General features: G+C 40.5%; 1 protein-coding gene across 5 annotated transcripts in view; it reads left to right on the forward strand.

The window, feature by feature from the left end:
• KDM1B (lysine demethylase 1B) overlaps window positions 1–23,547 on the forward strand; it is a 54,639-nt gene that overhangs the window by 25,521 nt on the left and 5,571 nt on the right. For 4 of the 5 annotated variants that reach the window (XM_045847039.1, XM_045847040.1, XM_045847041.1 and 1 more), the window contains 13 exons: window positions 1,581–1,785; window positions 3,385–3,569; window positions 5,940–6,116; window positions 6,470–6,544; window positions 8,716–8,853; window positions 9,762–9,933; window positions 12,585–12,712; window positions 13,736–13,867; window positions 14,448–14,522; window positions 19,418–19,534; window positions 20,230–20,355; window positions 21,246–21,368; window positions 23,196–23,348. In XM_045847039.1, the coding sequence (XP_045702995.1) occupies window positions 1,581–1,785; window positions 3,385–3,569; window positions 5,940–6,116; window positions 6,470–6,544; window positions 8,716–8,853; window positions 9,762–9,933; window positions 12,585–12,712; window positions 13,736–13,867; window positions 14,448–14,522; window positions 19,418–19,534; window positions 20,230–20,355; window positions 21,246–21,368; window positions 23,196–23,348 (1,806 nt within the window). The remainder of the gene's footprint in view (window positions 1–1,580; window positions 1,786–3,384; window positions 3,570–5,939; window positions 6,117–6,469; window positions 6,545–8,715; window positions 8,854–9,761; window positions 9,934–12,584; window positions 12,713–13,735; window positions 13,868–14,447; window positions 14,523–19,417; window positions 19,535–20,229; window positions 20,356–21,245; window positions 21,369–23,195; window positions 23,349–23,547) is intronic. The other variant, XM_045847043.1, reaches the window with a different exon arrangement.

Genomic DNA, 23,547 nt, shown 5'->3' on the forward strand with positions numbered 1-23,547 from the left:
GTCACTGTTTAAGTTTCTCATGTGTCAGTGCAGAGGCTGGTTGGAGACCCTCAAGTGGACTTCTACAGGAAGGAAAGACTAGTGGGAGGTAATAGGATGGCAGGGGCTCTTTCTTGGGTCCTGATGCAGTTAACCAACACAGCTGCAGGCCTCAGGAAGCAGAAGAGAATGGGAGAGCTTGGGTTCATGTTTTTTAAGGCTCCTACATTCTGCCCTCTCTATGGTGTATTTGGAGTGTCAGGGTCTGAACACTTGGTGTGCTCTCTCCTTGGGGCTGAGCTCAGAGGGGGGTTAGGGTTAGTCGTGGTGTATTGTGGAAGGGACTGAAGCTTCCTTTCTTTTTGGTACAGCTCAAGGGGGGCAAGGGTAGCCAAACCTAAAACAAGCCTTGAGAACAAATTGCACACGGAAAGGCCTTGGGGGCAAGGCACATAACAATGAATGTGGACAGCAGCTGGGAGTGATTTATAGGGAGTGTTGAGACTTGTAGTAAACTGAAAAGTGCTTGTCTCCGAATTGGACTCTGAAATTTGAAGGGCAAACAAAACACATCTCTCCAAACTAGATCCAGGTGTGTCCAACCTTTTGGTGTCTCTGGGCCACAATGGAAGAAGAGTTGTTTTGGCCCACACGTTAAACATGTTGCAACATGTAATCACAAAAAAAATCTCAAAGTTTTAAGTGAAATTTTTTAAGTGAATGTTTTGTGTTGGACCACATTCATAGCCATCCTGGGCCGCATGCGGGCCCCTGCTTGGTGGCAAGTGGCATTTACTGGGAGCGTAGAGAACAAACACCAGAGGGACCCTGAGTTTAAGGTTCTTCTGCATCAGATTCTTAGAATTCTCAGAACACACATTCAAGATCACTTTTGGAAAAGGCTTTCTAACAGTAGGATTTGTGGAGTGTTGCTTTAGGAGCTGAACAAATTTTATTTTTATTGCAAGAGTTAGCATTATGGGGATGCTTTGATTCAATGTTTCCATATGTTAAATGTACTCTGGAATATGATCATATATTTTAAGATGGAAAAGAACTTCTCTTGTTCAGTTCTTTTTGCATCTATTTTGATGGTTGTAGTACACTTTTCCCTCTGAACATTCTTCAATAACCTCTGGCAAAAAGCAGTAATGCTGGCCTACTGCGTAGGAGAATTATTTTTTTCTGCCCTGTTTTGCAATTTCAATTATCTTTAGATCCTAAGTAAAAAGAAAGGTTAGGGGATGGATGATAAATACTGAAAAAAAAAAGAAAAATGTCATGTCACACTTAAACCTAGGCTTGCAATATAGCCAGTGGATGCTGCTTTAAGACTGAACTGGAGTTGGTAGGCTTGCTGAGGAGGGGGTGGGAGAGAGGAGGAAGCTGTTGCTGTACATTTGAAATAACTCTGCCTTGGAAACATGCTCTCTAGGTATATGCCAGCAACTCTGGCATATAGGATTGTTGAGTGGGAGAAGGCAGAAAGAGTGGAAGGGTTAGGGCGAATACCAAGAAGAGAATCATCTGAGCTTGGCTAAATCTGCATGTACATTTCTTGTCTGCCATTGTCCCTCTCAGTCTTGCTCTGCCCATTTCAGAGAGTGTCGGAAGTTTCCAACCATTGGTGGTACTCCATGCTCATTCTACCTCCTTTGCTGAAAGACAGCGTGGCAGCACCCCTGCTCTCTGCCTACTACCCCGACTGCGTTGGCATGAGCCCCTCCTGCACCAGCACAAACCGCGCAGCCAGCGAAGCCAGCCCGGGGAAGCTGGAGCACCCCAAGGCAGTCCCCTCTGTGCTGGGTGAGAGCTGGTCCTGGCACTCCCCGCTTTCCCCGCCCCCTCAGTCCCTGGAGTCCCTGGAAATGTGCGGGTGAGGAGATGGAAAAGACTTTTAATGTGGGCAACATATGGTATAAAGCACCTCATGATATCTCGGATTTGGTGATACTGTGGATGTCATACCATGTGTGTATATTGTGCAGTTAATGTTTCCTCAGCAATTGGAAAGCCTGTAACATTTGTCCAGGAATTGTGTCTACAGAGTTTAATGAGTATTTGTTTGAAAGCTGGATAAGTTGACAATAATGCAACCTCTTAACATACTGGAAGAATGTGTGACTATATGAGCAGCCTTTTTATTTTCTCTGAGTCTTTCTCTTTTAATTATGTTATTGAGAATCTCAGCAAAATTATCCACTCTTGAAAAAATTCAAACCTTTAGGGCATGGCGGGCATGCTGTTGATCATATCTTTAAAATTCCACATCAGAATTCTTTGTGTACAAGAAAGAAATCTAGATCTTCTGCCTGAACAATAACAAACTTTATTTTTAAATGTTATTTTTCAAATACTTTATTTGATAGTGCAAAAAGATTTTGACATTGTGGCCCTATCTAAGGTTTATAACTCATAACACGGGCCCTCTAAAAATTGAGCTGTGGTAGAAATCAAAGCAGAGGAGAAAAATCCCAGTGTTAGTTTAAGACACTCAAATTAGTGGATTTGTACATTTACATAAGATAGTTTGGCAGTCTGAATCAAAAACCTTAAAGTGAATACCTGTTGACCCTATGAATTTATCCTAACTAAATTATCAAATAAATTATAAAAGGAAGTCCAAAGATTTATGTGCAGAGAAATTTGTGTGGCATTGCTTATAATAGGGAGTAATTGGATGACGTTTAAGTGCCCAACATTAGTGGAATGATTAAATGGTAAAATATTATATGTCCACTGAAGTCCTATTTAATGGTATAGAAAAATGCTCTTGACGTCATAAATTTTAAAAACCAGGTTAGAAAATATTAGAAAATAACAATTTTCTGTCTTTGTAAAAACAAATATCTATTATATTAAAATTTCTATTCAAAGAAACAGCACTGATGGTCTGTGAGCCACACCCCTCAAGCATTAGCAGGAGTTAGTGAATGCTGTTTAGTTTTGTGAACCTGTTCACTCTGTAATCAGACAAATTCCAGTAATAGTTACTTTTAAAATATATTTCCATGCGGAGTCGGTGTTCAGTCAGTACAGAGTTTGAGTCCTGCGGGTTGTAAAATTTCTGGAGATCTGTTACACAAAAATATGAATATACTTAAAACGCTACTGACTATATACTTAAACAAGGTTAAGATGGTAAATTTTATGGTATGTGTTTTTTTTTTACCATAATTACAACTTTAAAAAAATTGACCATACCGTGGAAATTAAATTTGTGAAGAATGGGAAAACTGTTTAATTTGCACATGTGTGTATGTTATCTAACTGGATGGAGGAAGCAGCAATGTAATGGGACAGGCTGGAGCTTGCCTTGGCCCTCCTTGCTGGTTGATCTTACTCTTTAATTCACCCAAATTTGGAAGTGACAGCTGGAGGGTTGCCTGTTTGTGCTTCTGTCAGTTCCAGGCATGAACCGGTACTTCCAGCCTTTCTACCAGCCCAATGAGTGCGGCAAAGCCCTCTGCGTGCGGCCAGACGTGATGGAGCTGGATGAGCTCTATGAGTTCCCAGAGTATTCTCGAGACCCCACCATGTACCTGGCCTTGAGGAACCTCATCCTGGCCCTGTGGTACACTAACTGCAAAGTAAGTGGGGGCATGTTAGCTACCAGCTCACAGATACTTCCCTTGAAAGATAGAAGCTGCTTTACCTGTGGATGGAACCTTTCAGCCAGGCTTTCTCCCCCTCAGTAGTGTTGACATTTCGGGGGCATAGTCTTTGTGTGAGGGACTGTCCTGTGCATTGTAGTGTGTTTGGCTGCATCCTTGGCCTCTACCCACTGGATGTCAGATCACCCCCAGTTGTGACAACCAAAAGTGATTCCAGCTATTGCCCAATGGGGGCAATGTCTGTCCTTCCGGAGAACCACCACTTTGGACCATCAGAATTCTCGACGACTCAGTGCGTGACTGTAAGGTGCAAAGTTTGGTTCAAATAGTTTCAGTGGCTACCCCAGGAGAAAAAGTGAAACACTGAGGGCTGGATTAAACCCATCGAGGGCAGAATTCTTATCCCCCTTGTTATCCTCCAACGATCTTTGTTCTCTATTGGGACTGAAGAAATGTTAGGGGCCTTATACACACAGTACCAACCTTGAAAGGGGCGAAGATAAATGTGGACGTGGGGGTGGAATACAGGTTTTTTTTTTGTTTGTTTGTTTGTTTGTTTGTTTGTTTGTTTTTTAAACAGTCTTTCCTGATCCTAGTATTTTTCTGACTTATTAATTTCTTCTGTAATTACCAAGTGACTGCTCAATGCAGAACATTTTGCAAGGCCACCAAGAAAGGTTTTCCAGTTCCATCCTGGTATTTCACTGGATTAGACTCCAGTATGAGGTGACCTGATTAAGTGATGGCTGTTAATGCCATTTGTATGAATTACACCCCAGGTAAGTAGGCTGGGCAAGGTGGAATTACTTGTTTCTTCTCCAGCAGGATGGAGGTAGGTGCTCAATAAACATTTGCTGAACTGAACAAAATTGTGATCAGAATTTCCTGTAAGTAATTATAAGGATACTTTTCAGAAACAGCCTTCAATTTTTTTTACATTTTTTAAATTTGCCTTTGAACTTTAACTTACATAGGGAAAGAGTCTTATGGAAAAAATCCTGACTTGTCAATCTGGATCCATTTTAATTTTTAGTAAGAGAGTAGGTATTATGTATATTTAGTACTTTAGTGGTAAAACACAAATGTTTTCTACAGAAGAATCAGAGACTTTGAAATGATTTTGAAATGGTTTTTTAAATTTCATAAGTATAAACACATTTTATTTTCTGAAGCAATGAAGGTCAGTATTGTATGTGTTGTTTTTTGAATCCTTCGTGTGTATCGTCATCTTCCTGGGTTCGTTCAGGTTCTGGTGGGGCTGGGGTTTGGTGTCAAGTAAAGGAGAGGCCAAGGGTAGAGAGGGACCCCTCACCCTCATATCCAGTGCCTGTTCTAACTTCACCCCAGGCCAAGGCTGCCATTACTCGGGAATCTTTAAGATGGACCATGACCTTGCCAAAGCTGGGCCAAGCAGAGAAAGGTGGTGGTGTCTTTTCCCACACTCCAGGTTCCTCAGTGGTCCTCCCCCCTCTTATCAGTGATAAGAATCCAGTTTTTCCTGCTGCCAGTACACAGAATAGCCTGGGCTTCTACAATGACCTTTGTTGTATGGTTTATTGAGCCGGGGTTATATTTGTGATGTCTGCCCCCATACTTCCTGTAGCAGTCATTCTCAGTGAGAGGAAGTGTGTATGGTAAGATACAAACTACTGTATCTGCCTTTTGTCCCTTCACCAGGGAAGCTTCCCTTTGATCTTTGTTATAGCTTAGTGATTAATGGTAGATTTGAATGACCCTGAGAGTTTCTTTTTATTGTGATAAAAATGCAACATAAAATTGCCATTTTATTCTAAAATGGATCATTCAGTGGCATTAAGTACATATACAATGCTGTTTATCCATCACCAATATCTGGTTCCAAAAATTTTTTATTGCCCCAAGAGGAAACCCCACAGTTCTTAAGCAGTGACTCCCTATTCCTCCCTTTCCCGAGCAGCCAGTGATCTTCTCTCTGTCTCTATGGATTTGCCCGTTCTAGACATTTCATGTAAGTGGAATCAGACAATACGTGGCCTTCTATAATGAACTTCTTCACTTAGCATAATGTTTTCAAGGTTCACGCATGTTGAAACATATGGGTCAGTACTTCATTGCTTCTTATGGCTAAATAAAATATGGATAGACCACATTTGTTTATCCGTTCAGCCATTGATGAACATTTTTTTGGCTCTTCAAACAGTGCTTCTTTGAACATTTTGTTTGAACATCTGCTTTCAATTCCTTTGGGTATGTACCTAGTAGTGGAATTGGTAGGTCATATGGTAATTCTGTGTTTAACTTTTTGAAGAACCAAGAGTTGCTTTTTGTTTATTTGCCTTAACAGTTTGGTTTTATTTCCAAACACAGGAAGCTCTTACTCCTCATAAATGTATTCCTCACATCATTGTCCGGGGTCTCGTGCGCATTCGATGTGTTCAAGAAGTCGAGAGGATACTTTATTTTATGACGAGAAAAGGTCTCATCAACACAGGCGTTCTCAGCATCAGCACCGACCAGCACCTTCTTCCTAAAGATTACCACAGTGTGGGTGACTAGCTCTAGCAATAGTACCACCATCGGTCATGATGAAGGCTTGTACATTGTTGTTAATACAATCAAAAGTCACATTATCACCAATAAGTTGTATTGGTGATACTCGAGACTTTTTAGCCTATGTGTTTTCTCTGGAGAGGGTACTATCAGGCATTGTTTCCCTGGACTGTAGAAAAGAGGAAGGGATTACATAAGAAAAGTTTTACAGTATACTTTAAAAAAATTACTTTCTGCTATGGACATCAAAGAAATGTACATGAACCAACATTGCTTGGTTTTTAGTACCTTCCAGAACAACTAAACTAGCACATTGTTTTCATTGCTTTTTTTTTTCTCCCCTAAAGAAATCAGTCATCATTGTCGGGGCCGGTCCAGCAGGATTAGCAGCTGCTAGGCAACTGCATAACTTTGGAATTAAGGTAAGATTTTTGGCTCATGGAGGCAGAAACAGATGGTTAACTGCTCCTCAGGTCCTGATTTTCTAAGACTCAGAATTCAGTTCATGATTTTAGCAAAGAATGCTGAATACATGATGGTGTCTTTGTATCTTTACAATCCTAGAAAAGATACAAAAATTGAAGCTGGTTTAATAAAAGAAAGGTAGAGGAGTACAGAAATTCCCACAGCTTTGGAAAGTTTTACACTCAATGAGCAACTCAGAAGAGATTTGAAGTTGGTATCAAAGCAGAAGTTCCTGACAGAGTGTTGTTGGCATAATAGAGGGAACACTGAGGGAAATCCATTATTTCCGCAATAGTTTGAGACAACAGATAGCAACTTGGAAATTTACTTGCTTTTATAAAAGTTTCTGAAATACCCAGTTACATTTTCTTATGCAAATTAAAGGAACCCTTTGAATCTGATTCTGAGAAACAAAAATCTTTGGTTTTGGGAGCAAGATTGGACTAGCTAATCCATGGTTGGGACAGAATCACATGACTTTTAAAGTACTGTATATATTTGAGGTTGCCTGCTTTTCCAAGGTGGGATATTTTTTCTTTTTATCTGGTATGTTGTCTTATTCCAGTTGTTCAAAATTAGCCAAAATAGAGACTATTACAAAAAACCATTTGTGCAGTTCAGTATCTAATTTGTGTTACACTCATTCAAATTAATCATCCCCTAGATTTCTGTGACTTCCTAAATCTGACATATTTCTCCTTTTTAAAAAAGTTGTTTTGCAAGGACTTTGGTTTTCCCTTAATCCAAATGTGAAAATTAATTTGGTAAAATTGATTTAGTCTCTTTGCTCTTCTCTGTCTGGCTAAAAGAAAATAATAACTTCTTTTTTCACAATATCTTCTCTGCTGGAGGAGCTTCGGGGAGAAGAAAAGTTTCCAATAGCTGTGCCTGGGACAGGCTTTCCTCTTGATTGAATGGAGAACCTAAATCTTGAATCACATTTTGTTGCTGACAAAGCAGAGGAGTCTGAGTTGGATTTACAAGAAGTGTGTTTGCATTTGTAAATTTTTCTTAGTGGCATTAAGTTTTGAGGTGTTTTAATTTATTGGTTATTTATTTCAGCTTTAGATACTAGGGCCAAGACTTCTTGTTTGTTTTTCACTTGTGAAACCCACAGATTATGTTACAGGGGAGGTTGTTACTATCCAGAGTCTTTAATGTTGAGCCTTCCTCTCACACTGAAAGGAAACTAGAAACACGGATGGTTCTGTGTTAATCTGAAGTGTGGAGAGTGGGGAGGGTGGAACCACCAGTTATAACCTTTCTAATGGGAGAAAATGAGGAATACAGGTCTGAGAAAGGACAATATTCAGAGGACCTCTATTTCTCTCCCCTTTCCTTTTCCAGGAGATGAGGGAGACCCCACAGAGACCATCCATCCCTCTCATGATTAGAAAATGAGTCGCCTGAGAGATGGGTGACTCAGGGATCTTTCTAGAGCAATGTGAAGGAGTGCTTCCAGGGACCCAGAGACGAAGTGGCTGGCCTTGCACTGAATAGGACGCACATTTTCAGTTACTGCAGTCCCAGAAAGTATAGAGTAGCACTTTGAGTCACGAGGGCGACCACCTGAGAGCAGCTTCTCGTGCCACTGGAACGAAAAATGTGAAGGAGTTAAAATCCTGCATGTGGGACCAATCTGCTTAGGTCATTGATGCCCGTGTGGCGACAGGATTTTTTTTTTTTAAGTGATAGTCATATCTTGGGGAAGTTCAGGCATATGTGCAGTGTTAAAGGAATTTTGCTATATACATAGGTATTTGACAGAACAAAACCTCCTCTTTTACCTAGTTTTTAATAGTGAGTGCTTTTTAATGATGGAATACTGTTTAGTAAAAGCCTTCCAAGTGCATTTCATGTGCTAGTTCATCAAATCTTATCATACAGCATTTGAGAGAACAGTTTGAGGATTTTACCAGCAGACTATTCACTATTCACTATTTCTCCTTGTTAGAATCAGGGTTTAACAGCTGTTTCAGCTTCTTTTCAAAGTTGTTTCTCTAGTAATGTAATAAAAAACAGCAACCAGCTATGGAGCTTATTTAACTATATTGTTCTACATTTATAGTAGTCCATTTGATATGACTATTCTATCTTATTTAGCTTCCCCAATTGTCTGTCTTTTTAGGTGACTGTGCTGGAAGCCAAAGATAGAATTGGAGGCCGAGTGTGGGATGATAAATCCTTTACAGGCGTCACCGTGGGGAGAGGAGCCCAGATCGTCAATGGCTGCATTAACAACCCAGTAGCACTCATGTGTGAACAAGTGCGTTTCTGTCTTTAAGATGTGTACTGTAGACAAGGAGAAGAAAAAATTCTCAGTTTACTTCTGTGTAGTATTAACGTGCTCCTAAATAATAATGAACAACTCCAGAATGATTTCTTGCCTCTTCTTCTCTGAAAAGTAAATAAAGACAATTATAGTTCTTCTTTTCAGAGAAGGTGGTACTAGAGGACTTAAAATATTTTTTTCTTTTTCCAAGATACCTAATTATATTTGTGTATTATTTGCAGACCATGGGATTAGCTCGTAGTTTTAGGGTTGCCAGATGAAGTAAACAATAATACAGAATGCCCAGTTAAATTCAGATAAATAAGTAATTTTTTTTTAGTATAAGTATGTCCCAGATATTACACAGGCTAGTTTACATGCAATGTTTGGTACATACTTATACTAAAAAAAGGTTTGTTGCTGTTTATCTGAGAGTCAGAGATAACTGGGCATCCTGTCTTTTATTGGGCAGCCCTGTGTAGTTTCTTTGAAGACCTGGTAGGCCCAAGGCTTTTCCTGACATCTTTATTGACGGGAAATCCAGTTTAACTCCTGGGAGTGTTTGTGTGTTGGCGTGCTCGTTTAAGTGAGAGTCAGAGCGAGGAGCGGCGGTGCACAGCACGGCACCTGCGGCATCAGCAAACCCTGGCTGCAAGGCTGAGGGTGCCTGGTGTGGAAGCTGCTGCATCACACTAACATCCTCATGAAATAAGGCCTTACAGATTTCATGCTATTTTTTCACTGCCTTCCTTTGCTGCCATTTTCTACTAAGAATATTTGGCTTCATTTTTGAGAGGCACTAGACCATTTCCTCCTTGAGAGCTCTGTTTAATTTCAGCATAGAACCTGTACGTATTTTTTCCAGGGAAAATTTTCACCTTCTTATTCTTATTATTTTGAAGCTTGGCATCAGCATGCATAAATTTGGAGAAAGATGTGACTTAATTCAGGAAGGTGGAAGAATTACTGACCCCACTATTGACAAGCGCATGGATTTTCATTTTAATGCTCTCTTGGATGTTGTCTCTGAGTGGAGGAAGGATAAGACTCAGCTCCAAGATGTTCCTTTAGGAGGTATGGGGAGAACGATGTTCTGATTGTTCTATCCGAGTCTCATTCTAACCTAAGCATGGTCAGCAGTAGCATCATTCATCCATGAGGTTAGTGTATGCAATAATAGTCCTTCAGAGCATTCGCTTTGGACTGATGAGTTCTCCAGACCATTCTGCAGAGGGGGCAGAACTTCTGCAGTGACCTTTAGGTGCCTGTGTGTGCACACACACACAAATCTTTACACAATAGTTGGTATTTCAAAAACTGTGTGAATGTTTAATTTTTCCACTTCCCAGGAGAGCTTCCTTTTAACTAAAATATGACAAGCCCTATGTGAATAAATAGGCACCACATAATTTCTTTTCTAGATAAGAGTTTCTATATGCCAGGATTTCTTTTCTTTTCCATTTTTGGAGTAGTAGGTTAAGATTTTTCCCAGTATATTTTATTTAAGAATGCAAGAATTGATATTATAATGTAATAACTTTACTTCAGATTCATTAGGCTTTGGTTCTAAATGGACAATGTTAGCCACAGCCCTTTAGAAAACCTGGCCGTGTGCCGTGACTTGTTCCCATGACGGGGCCAGCAGAGATTTTACTACACGGCTTTTTAAGCTGATACTCATTTAACCTATAATTCTGTGATCTGAATGTATTTATTTCCTTGCAGTTCTTGGAAGCATGTCAGAGTTTCTTAAAGTACAAACATTTAAACTCAGTTTTCAAGAAACTAGTTTGCTTCAACTGTATGTTACTTTGTGAGGGATTTTAGTTTCTCATCCTGGTATATACTCCATCTCTCTTTGGGATAAACAACTCAGAAGCAGGGATGGTCCATCTCTTGTTTTATATCTGCCCTCTCCACCCTCTACCGTCTGAGACTGAACCAGACTGTAATCCCCTTAATGTTGACAGACAAACCATAACAGAACATTTTCAGAAAGTCACCGGGGTCACTGGGGTCATTTAATTATATTTGGAAGTGTCCAGACCAAGTAGTGAGTTGCTGAATTTTTTGGAATTGAAGATAGTTATGAGGCTGACTTCCAGGGTGTTCTCAGAATTTAGTTAGTGTTTTTTGCATGTGTGGGAATCACTAGATAGCATTTTCTTTATACTTCTTCCAGTGTCACCAAATAAAAACATAATAATGCTGCTTTGTCTTGGCCTCCCTTAAAAATAAGGGAGGATCAGCAGCACTTACTGTGTAAGTAGTTTCATTGTATTAATGTTTTTTGAAAAGCTTTAATAATAATGCATACATGTCCATATGAGGTTGGTTATATCTATCCTGGCAGGATCTCAACTGTCTGAGATCTCACTTTGTTACCACTTAGCTGAAAAAAAAAAAAACACCAAAATATAAATACTAAGGAGCTAGAATTAATTTCACAAAGCATATGTGCTAAAGCTTTTAAATAGTATTGTATAGAAATCATATTTAGACTTTTCTCAGTCTGTTTATACTTAATTTTATATACTGTTCCAGCAGTTTTGATTCTTCATGAACCTCTACAAACCTAAAGGAAAATAGAAACGACAGGAGGCAGGAATGGGATTTCTACCAGAAGGCTCTGAAAGTGGTAAAAAAAAAAAAAAAAGCCCAGTGGTCTAGGGCCAACAGCCTGGTGCTGTGACATCCCCATATTACAGTCTAGTGGAAGAATGGAAATTTTTAATGAGAATCTTGAGTTGTCTAAAAAACAAAACTTAGCTGATACTCAGTCCTGTTGCTAGTGAAGCAAGTTCACAGTACTTTATAGAAGCTTTGTGTCTGCAGTGTCTGCATTGGATGGTTGTTTTCCCTGAGAATTTTATAAAGAAGTGACCTGGACGAAGGTTCATATAATGTGTCAGTTGTGAGTTCCCCCCATGCCCTCAAATGGAGCCTAAGAGTAACTGGAATGGCATCACAGCCCGTGGAGTAGGAGACGAGTGCTGGGGGTGGTAACAAGGTGTGATTGCTGAGGCGTGTGGAGTCCGGGTGCAGCTGCGCTGGGAGCAGAGTGGAGTGGGCCTTCTGTGCAGGGGGCAGTCGCAGGCCGGGTGGGGGCTGGCATTTACCAGCAGAGCCTGGGAGTCAGCAGGTGGTGTTGCTGTGTTTGGAAAGGCTAAAAACGTGCTGGCATGGTCTGGCTGTGGGTGTGGGATTTATTACAAAGGCAAAGGAGAACCAGTAATTAAAGGTACTGAGGCAGAGGGCTGACATGATGATGGTCCATAATTGAATATTCTTGTGGGGGATAGAATAAACCCAGTAGCCAATGTATCACAGATCTCCCCGTTGAAGTGAAATGTTATAACAACTTGACTTTAAGGTGATGGCAGTGAGACCAGAAAGGAATGGAAATTCTCTCTCTGTGTGTCTGTCTTTACATGTGCAGGGGATGCTTTTCTCTGTTTTGAGCAAAAGAAGAAAGAGCTTCTCAAGCACACAGAAATGAAACATGGTTGAAGATACAGAACCTACATAGCTTTGTTTTCAGTTAAGATAAGCTTTTACTTCCTGAGAGAAGCCAACATTATGAAAATATTGTTTCCCTTGAGTTGGCTTAGGAAAGTCCATAAGTTTGGGGGTTTGCGGGTTGAATGAGGTTGAAAACAAAAGATAAGGTATTAGAGAATGCTGCTAAGGCTGTTCTTTTCTGCTTTGATCCATTCCCATTACAGAAAAGATAGAGGAGATCTACAAAGCTTTTATCAAGGAATCTGGTATCCACTTCAGTGAGCTGGAAGAACAGGTGCTTCAGTTCCACCTGAGCAACCTGGAATATGCCTGTGGCAGCAACCTCCATCAGGTGTGATGAGGTTTTGTGACATGTGCTTCGAAATGCTTGTGTGTGTGTGTGTGTGTGTGTGTGTGTGTGTGTGTTTTATATAATCTCAACACTGAGCTTAGTCTGGTTTGGATAAACAGGAAACAATGGCTCTACTGCTGAAAAGTTTGAAAACCACGATTTAGAGCATATTAACCCCATGGTGGTTTTGAAAAAAATTATTGTTTTGTTAAAAAAAAGAAAACAAGAGAAACCTCTTTACCAGTGATGCCTGTGAAGAGGTTCAATGTGTAAACCTAATCCAGGAGCACTGTTGAACTGAACTGGGGAGGGGTCCAGAGCCTTGAGCCTTCTTGCACTTCAGGGAGGGCTGGAGGCCTCTCTCTGGAACCCGGCAGGGCCTGAACACACTGCTCACCAAAGGAGAGTGTCCTTGCAGTCACAGTCTGTGTGTCTTGCTAAGCTACATTTAAATTTACCTAACCTATTTAACCAACTATGATTTTGATACTTAAATATTCTATATTTTGAATAGAGGCCCCTGACTGAATTGTCCTCTTTTGGACCTCTCCATCTTCCTTGAATTCTTCACAGCAATTGGAATAGCATTGCTTTCCATAATCATGCTGCATTTCAACCTCTGTGGACTTTCCATGCTGAAGACCTGTAGTTGGCATGATTTTATATGGAGTTGATCAGATGCAGTTTTACTTCATAGAATTCTCCTTCTCTAGGGTTGTTGATACATAACATGCCTTTTATTTTTATTAAGGAGTGGTATTCACAACCAAATCATACCTAACCTCTTGTTCTAAATTAAGCTTTCTTGTGCATTGTTGAGCAGTTTCCTTGCTCAGAAGTGGAATCCACCTGGGTTGGTCTGTGTGTCTCCTCCTTCCATTATGTTTTGCCCTGTTCACAGAAGCCCTGCCCTCTGGCCTCAAGTGGCTTTTTCCCACTTTGGGGTCCTTTCTTGTCCCTTAGGTGCAGACTCAAGAGGTGGGAACACCTCGTCTGTTCCCAACCTCTCCCGTTGTTTCCTAGGTGTCTGCTCGCTCCTGGGACCACAATGAATTCTTTGCCCAATTTGCTGGTGACCACACTCTCCTCACTCCCGGCTATTCTGTCATCATTGAAAAGCTGGCTGAAGGACTAGACATTCGGCTCAAATCTCCAGTGAGTATGACAGTAGTAGCAGGCTCTGGTGTGGCCTTGCTTTTAGAGGATGTGAAGTTTGGGGCATGTGGGTTACAAAAAAGACAGATAGTTGCTGTGACAGTCAGCTGATGCCTCCTAGTATTTTTATGACATGGTTGTAGCATCATCCCTATCAGTTACGTAGCTGCCAATGTTTGGAAACAGTAGTAGCACAGATGCATTTTCATTAATAATAAAATGTTGAAGTTGCTTACAACATCCCTGACCCAAAGCAGTAATTTTCACTTCAAGATTTTCCCTTCATATTTTTGTCCCTGTGCTTTTGTATTGTACATTGTTGTAACCATAGGGGCAATTCTGTATGTTACACTTTACACTCTGTTATAAATGTTTTCCATATTTTGATATAGTATTTATAAATTTTAATGGCTGAATAATAGTTCCTTGAAATAGGGTGTAACTGTTGCTTTGAACTCTGAATGCCAGGAAATGATTTTCCATAGCATTTCCACAGGGATATAAACTGACATATGGAACTGCAGAGGGTCCCGGATCATGTGGTCCCATCATGTTTTTTATAGTTGTCTTTCTTGAGCAGGTACAGAGTATTGATTATTCTGGAGATGAAGTACAAGTTACCACAACAGATGGGACAGGGTACACAGCACAAAAGGTGAGTCCTAGAATTTCACTAGGTGCTTCAGGGGCCCAGAAATAAGGGAAAAGAGCCTTTTCCACCAGGAAGTTGGCCTTTGGTATTTTTTCTGGAACACCTTTTTTGATTTCTGAAGAGTTACGTATGTCCACTTAGAATGTGCAAGTCCGATTTAACTAATATAACACTTTATAGATTCATAAAGGTGGAAATCTGAGTAGGTTTCTTAAAGTGAGTTCTATGCTACATTAGCCATGAGAATTGAACAAGAAAATAAATTATTTGGCTACATAAGTTTGAAAAGTATTGTATACGACAGTCCACTTTTTGGGTTAAATAGGAGCATATTAAGGCTCTGAGAAGTCCTGCATAAAAAAAGAGCCATTTTACTTTAACTGAGTGTTCCAAACTGGTATTTTTGTTGTTGTTGTTGTTGTTGTTGTTTGTTTTTCCACAGAACCGATTTTCATATCAAGAAAGCTCTATGTTTTCATTTTGAAACTGCAGAAGTACTTTTATATTATTTGAACTTTTTATAAACCACTTTAGTAACTGGACAGTGAAAGGTGTTGTGATATAATATGTAAAATCATACTGAGATTTCTGTGATGTTGTAGAACAAAGGTGCTTATTTGGGAAGGAGGGGATTAGTAAACCCCATAGTTTATTTAAATTTAGTTATAATATCTAAAATGATTACCAAGAAGTATAATTGACAAACTATCGCTAGTTCCTAGACTAGCTATGTTTTATACTTTTCATTGATCTTAATATTTCACAGTCCTTGATATTCAAATAGAAATAAAGGATTGCATGTCAAATGGAAAGACAAGGTATAGTATATGAGTCCAGAGGATGGGTCCTCGTGTTAGTCTTGGGTTTAACTAGTTGGGTAGTTCGTAGTGGTCCTGTAGACTTGAGACTAATAGTGGTTCTCAGTTCTGGCTGCACATTAGAATCACCCAGAAGGTGCTTTAAAAGAAAGGCTGCAAAACCTCACCCCACAGGGATTTTTTCTGAATTGGTCTGGTCGTGTTTGTAATGTTCCCCAAGAGATTACAGCATGTAGCCAGAGTGGAGAACCACTGGGCAACAGTGTCCTTGTCCGTGAGCCACGAGATGAGGATGAGGCTAATCTCTAAAGATCTTCCTACCGGAAAAAAATTTTTTTAATCCCTCTTTTTAAAATTGCAAGTCAGTGAATGTCTCAGCCTCTGATATGTTGTAACTTGGCCTTTTGGCATCCAGGATAATGTGCTCATTAGACTCACCCTGCTGGGTCACCCTCTGCCAATCCTGAGCGGGCGCGTTTACTCCTTTCTTTGTATTCTGTCTCTCCAGAGATTTCAGGGCATAGCTCCAGCCTGCATTTCAAAGCCAGCTCTGAGTGGTAAAAGCAAATATTTTTATTTTTACGGTTGTCAGCACACACCACACAGCTTGAATTCGAAGTTTCCCTGGCTTATAGGTGAAAGATAAACATTTGAAAAAATGTAATTCAATTTATGTTGCTTCCACAGAGATCAACCTTTAGTTCTTTACCAGAGTATTTCTATCTTGTGGCTATTGGTTTTAAAAACTTTTTTTGTTGTTAAGAAAAATCTCTAGATCCTTATATTCTTATGGTTTTTATTTATATATCCAAGAGAGTATTTTTTTTTGTTACATGGTAGCTGTTATCTTTTTAAAGTATATTTTATTGATTATGCTATTACAGTTGTCCCATTTTTTCTCCCCTTTATTCCCTTCCTCCCTGCCCCCCCCATCTGCTATCTCCCCCCTTTGTTCATGTCCATGAGTCATACATATAAGTTCTTTGGCTTCTTCATTTCCTATGCTATTCTAAACCTCCCTATCTATGTTGTACCTACCAATTATGCTTCTTATTCCCTGTATCTTTTCCCCAATTTCCCCCTCCCCCTCCCTGCTAATAATCCTCCATGCAATCTCCATTTCTGTGGTTCTAGTCCTGTTCTAGTTGTTTGCTTAGTTTTTCAGGTTCAGTTGTTGGTAGTTGTAAATTTAATTATCATTTTACTGTTCATACTTTTGATCTTTTTCTTAGATAAGTCCCTTTAACATTTCATATAATAAGGGCTTGGTGATGATAAACTGCTTAAACTGGACCTTATCTGGGAAGCAGTTTATCTGCCCTTCCACTATAAATGATAGCTTTTCTGGATAGGGTAATGAATGTAGGTCCTGGATGTAGGCCCTTGCTGTTCATGACTTGAAATACTTCTTTCCAACCCCTTTTTGCCTGAAAGGTTTCTTTTCATAAATCAGCTAAGGGTCTAATGGGAACTCCTTTGTAGGTAACTGTCTCATTTTGTCTTGCTTCTTTTAAGATTCTCTCCTTGTATTTAATGTTGGGTAACATAATTATGATGTGCCTTGGTGTGTACTTCCTTGGGTCCAACTTATATGGGACTCTCTGAGCTTCCTGGATTTGCATGTCTATTTCCTTTGCCAGATTGGGGAAGTTTTCCTTCATTATTTTTTCAAATGAGTGTTCAGTTTCTTGCTTTTTGTCTTCTTCTGGCATTCCTATGATTCAGGTGTTGGAATATTTAAAGTTGTCCCAGAGCTTCCTGGGACAACTAAGCCTCTCCTCATTTTGAATTCTTCTTTCTTCATTCTGTTCTGGTTGAATGTTTATTTCTTCCTTTTGTTCCAAATTGTTGATTTGAGTCCATTTCCTTCCCTTCACTGTTGGTTATTTATATATTTTTCTTTATTCACTTTGTATAGCCTTCATTTTTATCTTTATTTTGCATCCATTCTCAATTATTTCTGTGAGTATCTTGATTACCAGTGTTTTGAACTCCGCATCTGATAGGTTGGCTACCTTCTCATTGCTTAGTTCTTTTTCTGGAGCTTTGATCTGTTCTTTCATTTGGGCTTGTGTGTGTGTGTGTGTGTGTGTGTGTGTGTGTGTGTGTGTCTCCACAAGCCTGTTACGTAGTAAGGAGCAGAGCCTTAGGTATTCCCCAGGGCGGGACAACCCATGTTGCTGTGTTGTGATGCTCTATGTGGGGGAGGGGTCAGAGAGGTAACAGTGCCACTTGCTGGGCTTCTGCCCTGCTTTTAGTCCCTTCCCCCACTACCTGGAATTGTATTGTGCCCTTTCAGGTGCTGCCCTAGTGCTGATTCCTGGTTGGGTGGGTTTGTGTATGTTCTAGGACCCTGTGGGTCTCTCCAGTGGACTCTCCTATGAGACTGGAAGTTTCTCCTGCTGCCACACCCCCCACAGAATTTTACAGCCTCTGGTACAGCCAGAGATTTTGGGTCTTTACTGACCTGTGCTGAAACCCTGGATTGTGTGGTCTGTCTCGCTCCCCATTTGTCCTCCCAGTTTATCTGCACATGAATGTGGGACTGCCTGGTCCATCAGCTGCTGCCTTGCCATGCCTTCTCTCCACCCTGGCTGTCCATCTCTACCCCTCCTACCAGTGTGGATGAATGTTTCTTTTTTAACTCCTTGGTTGTTGGACTTCCCACACAGTTTGATTTCCTGGTGGTTTTCTGTTTTTAAATTGGTTTTTGTCCTTCTTTTGGTTTTGTGAGGAAGCAAAGAGTATCTACCTACCCCTTTATCTTGGCTGGAAGCCTTGCATGGTAGTTATTTTCAATAATGAGATTGAGGATAGAGAACATGTTTTTATTTTTAAATTTTCTAATTTTCTTGTGACAGTAAACAATGACAAAATCCCAGGAAGAACTCTGAACTTCCTGTGGTCATGGAGTTTGGGGTTCAAGCCAAATACACTAAATCTTTAATGAAGGCCATAGTAGATTTGGTGCTTGGCATTCAGCTTCATTCCACTCCCGTCTTCCTGTTACAGTACTGTAGATGACAGAAAGTAAGTGTGTGCACACACACATGCACACCCCTTCCCAGACTCCTTTGCAGCTGAGGCTCTCAGTAAGAAATGGGTTAGTCAGTCAGATGCACTTGCATGATTTGGAAGGTATAGTCTGGCTTTTGCTTCACTTCTGCTGCATCTGCTGACAAGCATAATTGTCAAGGTGTCGGGTTCTTCAGAATGGACAGTACAGATCCATTAACTGCAAGGGAGTCAAGACTCAGGGCATGAGGAACCCATTTTGCTGGTGAAGGTTGTTCTATAAAGTGGCATGATTCTAGTAGCAATATTAGTGGCTCCTGATTGTGGCAATGGTAACATGGTTCTGGAGCCAGGAATTTCCTGATTGTGTCAAGAGATGGCAAGTTTCTTCGATGGCCTGGTTTTATGATATGACTTTCAAGAGTCATTCTTGAAGGCTTTGTTAGCATCTGTGAGTTCATCTGTTAACTGAATGAATTTGTAAAGCATTTGGACCCTGCAGTAAATTACTTCCTCCCTTAAAACAATTGTCATAATTCCTAATGCTTGTAATATGCTTTACCATTTATGCACCAGATTGATGTATATTGTAAGGGTATTTGTTTTAAGCATTACCCCAGTCCTTTGAGGTTACTAGGGCAGATATTACCTTGACCACACATTATAAAGTGTCAGGAATGAACAAGTCTGGTTCTCCTGACTCCATATTTCGGTACATTCTTCCTATAGCACTGCTTTTCAGGATTGGGACCTGTTGACTCTTCTTAATCTGGGATTATTATAAATCATCAAGACCTTTCTGTAAGTTCCTCCATGTGGAAGCGGCTTCTGCCCTGCCAAGCACCTTCATGCAGTAAACAGTCTGCACAGCTGCACACAGCTGCCCTTAGGAAGAGAACAGCTTCCTTAGAACAGCTGTTCTTAGGAAGAGAACAAAACTATCTCCTAACTGGCAGTAGGGAGCAATGTTCTTCACTGAGATTTTCCTGGAGATGCACGCACTGAGTTGTTGTGGTATTAGGTTCAGTTTCTGCTTGTGTGCTAACTGTTAATTATTTCCCACAGGTATTAGTCACTGTACCACTGGCCTTGCTGCAGAAAGGTGCCATTCAGTTTAATCCACCACTGTCAGACAAGAAGATGAAGGCCATCAACAGCTTAGGTGCAGGCATCATTGAAAAGGTGACTAGATTACTTAAGCCCCAGAACTATGGAGATTGATATCAGATGACAGGAGTTCCTTCGCTGAGAAGTTCCTGATACTGAGAAGTAATGGGCAATTTTTGAATCCAAATAAAATGCGAAGATTTCCTTTTCATTTGAATAATTGTTCCTGCAGAATACAAAAGAATATTATGAAAACATAAGGAAGAGAGCTGGCTGAGGTTTATAAATTTTAACTTTAGGAAGATAAGTCTTACTCAGAATTTGAACTTGGTATATTAAACAATTCTTTTCTGCTTTCCATCTCTACCTCTACTAATTGGCCCCAATGAGGAGAATGTTTTACTTCCTCTGCCTTTAATATCCCTTTCAGCGGACTCTGCCAATGCTGCTGTAGATACTGGCAAACCTATAAGGAGTCAGAGTTTATCTTATGGACATAAGCTTCAAATACCATATCTCAGAATGCGTTGCATTTTCAGATTAGCCTAGAGGTTGCTGGTGGGAGTACGGGACTGAGGGACATAAAAGGTCAGATGCTTACGGAGAGAAGAAAGGAGGTGGGAAAATGGAAAGGGGGTAGTGAGGGATTTGTTTCTTTTTTTTTTTTGGCTTTTTAAAAACAGTTTTAGTTAAGAGCTGTAGGTTGCTACTTGGAGATTGCTGTACTTTTGATTCAAGAAATTCTTAACCATCTTTCACTTACTTTCCAGATTGCCTTGCAATTTCCTTATAGATTTTGGGACAATAAAGTTCAAGGAGCGGACTTTTTTGGGCATGTTCCTCCTAGTGCCAGCAAGCGAGGGCTTTTTGCTGTATTCTATGACATGGATCCCCAGGTAAAGTCATTGGTGAAATGTGGTTTGAACTTATTGCAGTTTAAAATTTGATGTGGTAACTTTTTACATGTCAAGCTCAGAAACTAAGGGACATTGTGGACACTCTAGATATATGTTTATATTCTAGGAGGATACTTGGACTAGGACATTTTTCTATAGCATAGGAGCGCCAGTATCTGCCATACTTTCTCGAAGTACTAATGTTGCTCCCTGAGAAATAAATTAGTCACTTGTGGGAACTTTCAGGCTGATAAGAGAGTTCCTCTTAGGATGAATCCACAACAGCACAACAATCAGGGGTTCCTGAAGAGTACTCTCCAAGGGTCCTCAGTGGTGCTATGAAGGGTGGGATGTGATTGGCCTGGGGAGGGCAGATCTGTGTTGGTAGATGTGATTGGTGGGGAATGAAGACTGGGGGCATACCTGTGACTTAAAAGCTATGGTAATGCTGACATCATGTAAAAGAATCCCAGTTGTTTCTTTTTTTGTCTCCTTTCCAAGAAACATCTTAAAAAGTTTCACTTAAGAACCTAGAGCAAAATTTCTTTACCATTTGAGAAAGTTCTTTCCATTATTTCATCCATAGACTTCCCTTCTCAACCTTGTTCCATTTCTTCTGAAAGAAGTTCTTATAAGGGAAAAGCCAAGGAAACTCAGAATTTAATATTTATACTGCTTCCTGAGTTCTTTCAACATGGAACAACAAAAAAAAATGTACAGATGAATAATGAGTATGAGGAAAATGGACTGGTGTTTGAATGGATAGGGGACAATAGGAAATAATGAAATTTAATTTTTGAGATTGGGGTTATCTCTTTGGAACCATGCATTTAGAGACTTTTGTACCAAAGCAAAAATGTGTAAACTGCTTTTCTCTTCTGTGTGTCCAGAAAAAACACAGTGTGTTGATGTCAGTGATCGCTGGGGAGGCGGTGGCCTCCCTTAGGAACCTGGAGGACAAGCAGGTGCTGCAGCAGTGCATGACCACACTCCGGGAGCTGTTCAAGGAGCAGGTCAGACACCCTCTTTGAAAGGAGGACATGCCTGCCTTGGTGTGCTCTTCAGAGTGTGGTGGAGCCCACAGCAAGCCGTCATTACCAAGAGTGAAAAGAATCAAGGCAGTAGGCCACATTAATCTTTCTTTCAATATCTGCTGTTCACCTAAGTTCCTGAATTAGTTTGCTTGGGCTGCCATAACAAAAATACCACAGCCTGGCTGGTTTAAACAATGGAAGTTTATTTTCTGACCATTCTGGAAGCTAGAAGTCCACGATCAAGGTATTTGTTGGCAGATTTAAGTTCTTTGAGGCCTCTCTCCTTAGGTTACAGATGGCTGCCTTCTGCCTGCGTCCTCACGTGGTCGCCCCTCTGTGTTGTCTGTGTCTTCATCTCCTTTCTTTCTTTTTTTTTTAAAGGTTTTACTTATTTTTAGAGAGAGGGGAAGGGAGGGAGAGAGGGAGAGGAGGGTTGTCAATGTGTGGTTGCCTCTCGCACACCCCCTACCCAGGACCGGGCCCGCAACCCTGTGTTGCGCCCTGACTGAGAATCAAACGGTGACCCTTTGGTTTGCAGGCCGGCACTCAGTCCACTGAGCCACACCAGCCAGGGTCTCATCTCCTTTTCATATAAGGATACCAGTCGTACTGGATTAAGGCCCACCCTAACAATCCCATTTTAACTTAATTACCTCATCAAAGGCTCTTTCTCAAACACAGTCATATTACAAAGTAGCGAGGATTAAGGCTTCAACATGTAGATTTTAGGGAGGACACTAATATAGCCCATACCAGTACCCCATCCCTCCTTTTACACTCTTATTTTCCTTCCCTTTTTCCTGAGCTCATGCATACCCTCTTTTCTTTCCTAAGGATGTACAAAATTTCCCACAGACTCTGTATTTATCTAAAGTCTAGCAGGCTTTGGTAACAAATTTCCTTTTAAAGAGACATTTTCCAGAATTTTCTCATACTTCACATAGCAGCTAGTCTCTTTTCTGTATTTTCTCCAAGGAGCTTAAGGTACTTTTTATTTGCCAATTTACTAAATGTCACAGTCTCTGCAGAATTATAAATGGCATGGCTTATATCATTTTCAAATAAAGGAACAGAAGTTGAAAGAAGTGAAATAACTAAAAAGTTACATAGAGAAAGAGAGACATCCGGGGGGGCATTGCTTATTTTGTGTGATGTAATTATATCTCACTGTCATCCCTAGTTTTGGGTTTTTTGTCCTAAAATTTGTTTTCAAATTAGTTATTTAGAACTGAGGACATGGTTCTTTCTATAGAAATAATTTCCTTCTATAGAAATAATTTTCATGGTGTGCTTGTCAGAGACTAGGCTACAAAATGGTTTGAAATTTAGGGAGTGTGAAACATATCTTTAGATACCTATTTTCTGGAGAAGCCTGTTGAGAATTTTACCTTGAGGTCTGAGAACTCCAGCCTTCCCTTCCCTACTCTGGTCCAGAGATCCTTTTCCCTCCATCTCTCTGGCACAGGCTGGGCTATGGGAAGTGGAATGCCCCAACTCTTAGCTGGTAGTGAGGGCCCCATGTAGGTGGTGGGAAGGTGTGTCTGGCAGTAAGGTAAACTGTAAAGTGAGGAGACACGTGTCAAGGGAGGTTGCAGAGCTGGGGCAGGAGGTAGAGAAGGATGAGCAGATACAGGGTGGTAGAGTCATAAGGGGGGCAGAGGAACGTGCTGAGAATGGCTATTTCAGAATGCTACGAGAAAGAACTCAGTTTCTAGTGGGAGTGAGGACTGCACATTTATACTTGGGATTGCACGATATCTGAGTCCCCTCTTGATCCTGTTTTGTGGTTCCTTCAACTTGATACAGGAAGTCCCAGATCCCACAAAGTATTTTGTCACCCGGTGGAGCGCAGACCCCTGGATCCAGATGGCATACAGTTTTGTGAGGACAGGTGGGAGCGGTGAAGCCTATGATATCATTGCTGAAGAAATACAAGGAACCATCTTCTTTGCTGGTGAGGTGTGTATCATGATCCTGAACCCAATTATTTTTGTTTTGATTACTTTCTTTTAATTACAGTGATGTGTCCAGAGTTTTAAAACAATGTCAGATACTTTCAAATCTTTTGACAACAAACAGCAGATGTTCTCTCAACATCTTCCTCACACTCCCAGAGCAACCATTTTTAACTTTTCTGATGTTCCTTCTGGAATTTACT

This window comes from Phyllostomus hastatus, unplaced genomic scaffold, assembly GCF_019186645.2.
Source record: "Phyllostomus hastatus isolate PE091 unplaced genomic scaffold, TTU_PhHast_1.1 phas_contig_524, whole genome shotgun sequence".
In the NCBI taxonomy this organism is placed as follows: Eukaryota; Metazoa; Chordata; class Mammalia; order Chiroptera; family Phyllostomidae; genus Phyllostomus; species Phyllostomus hastatus.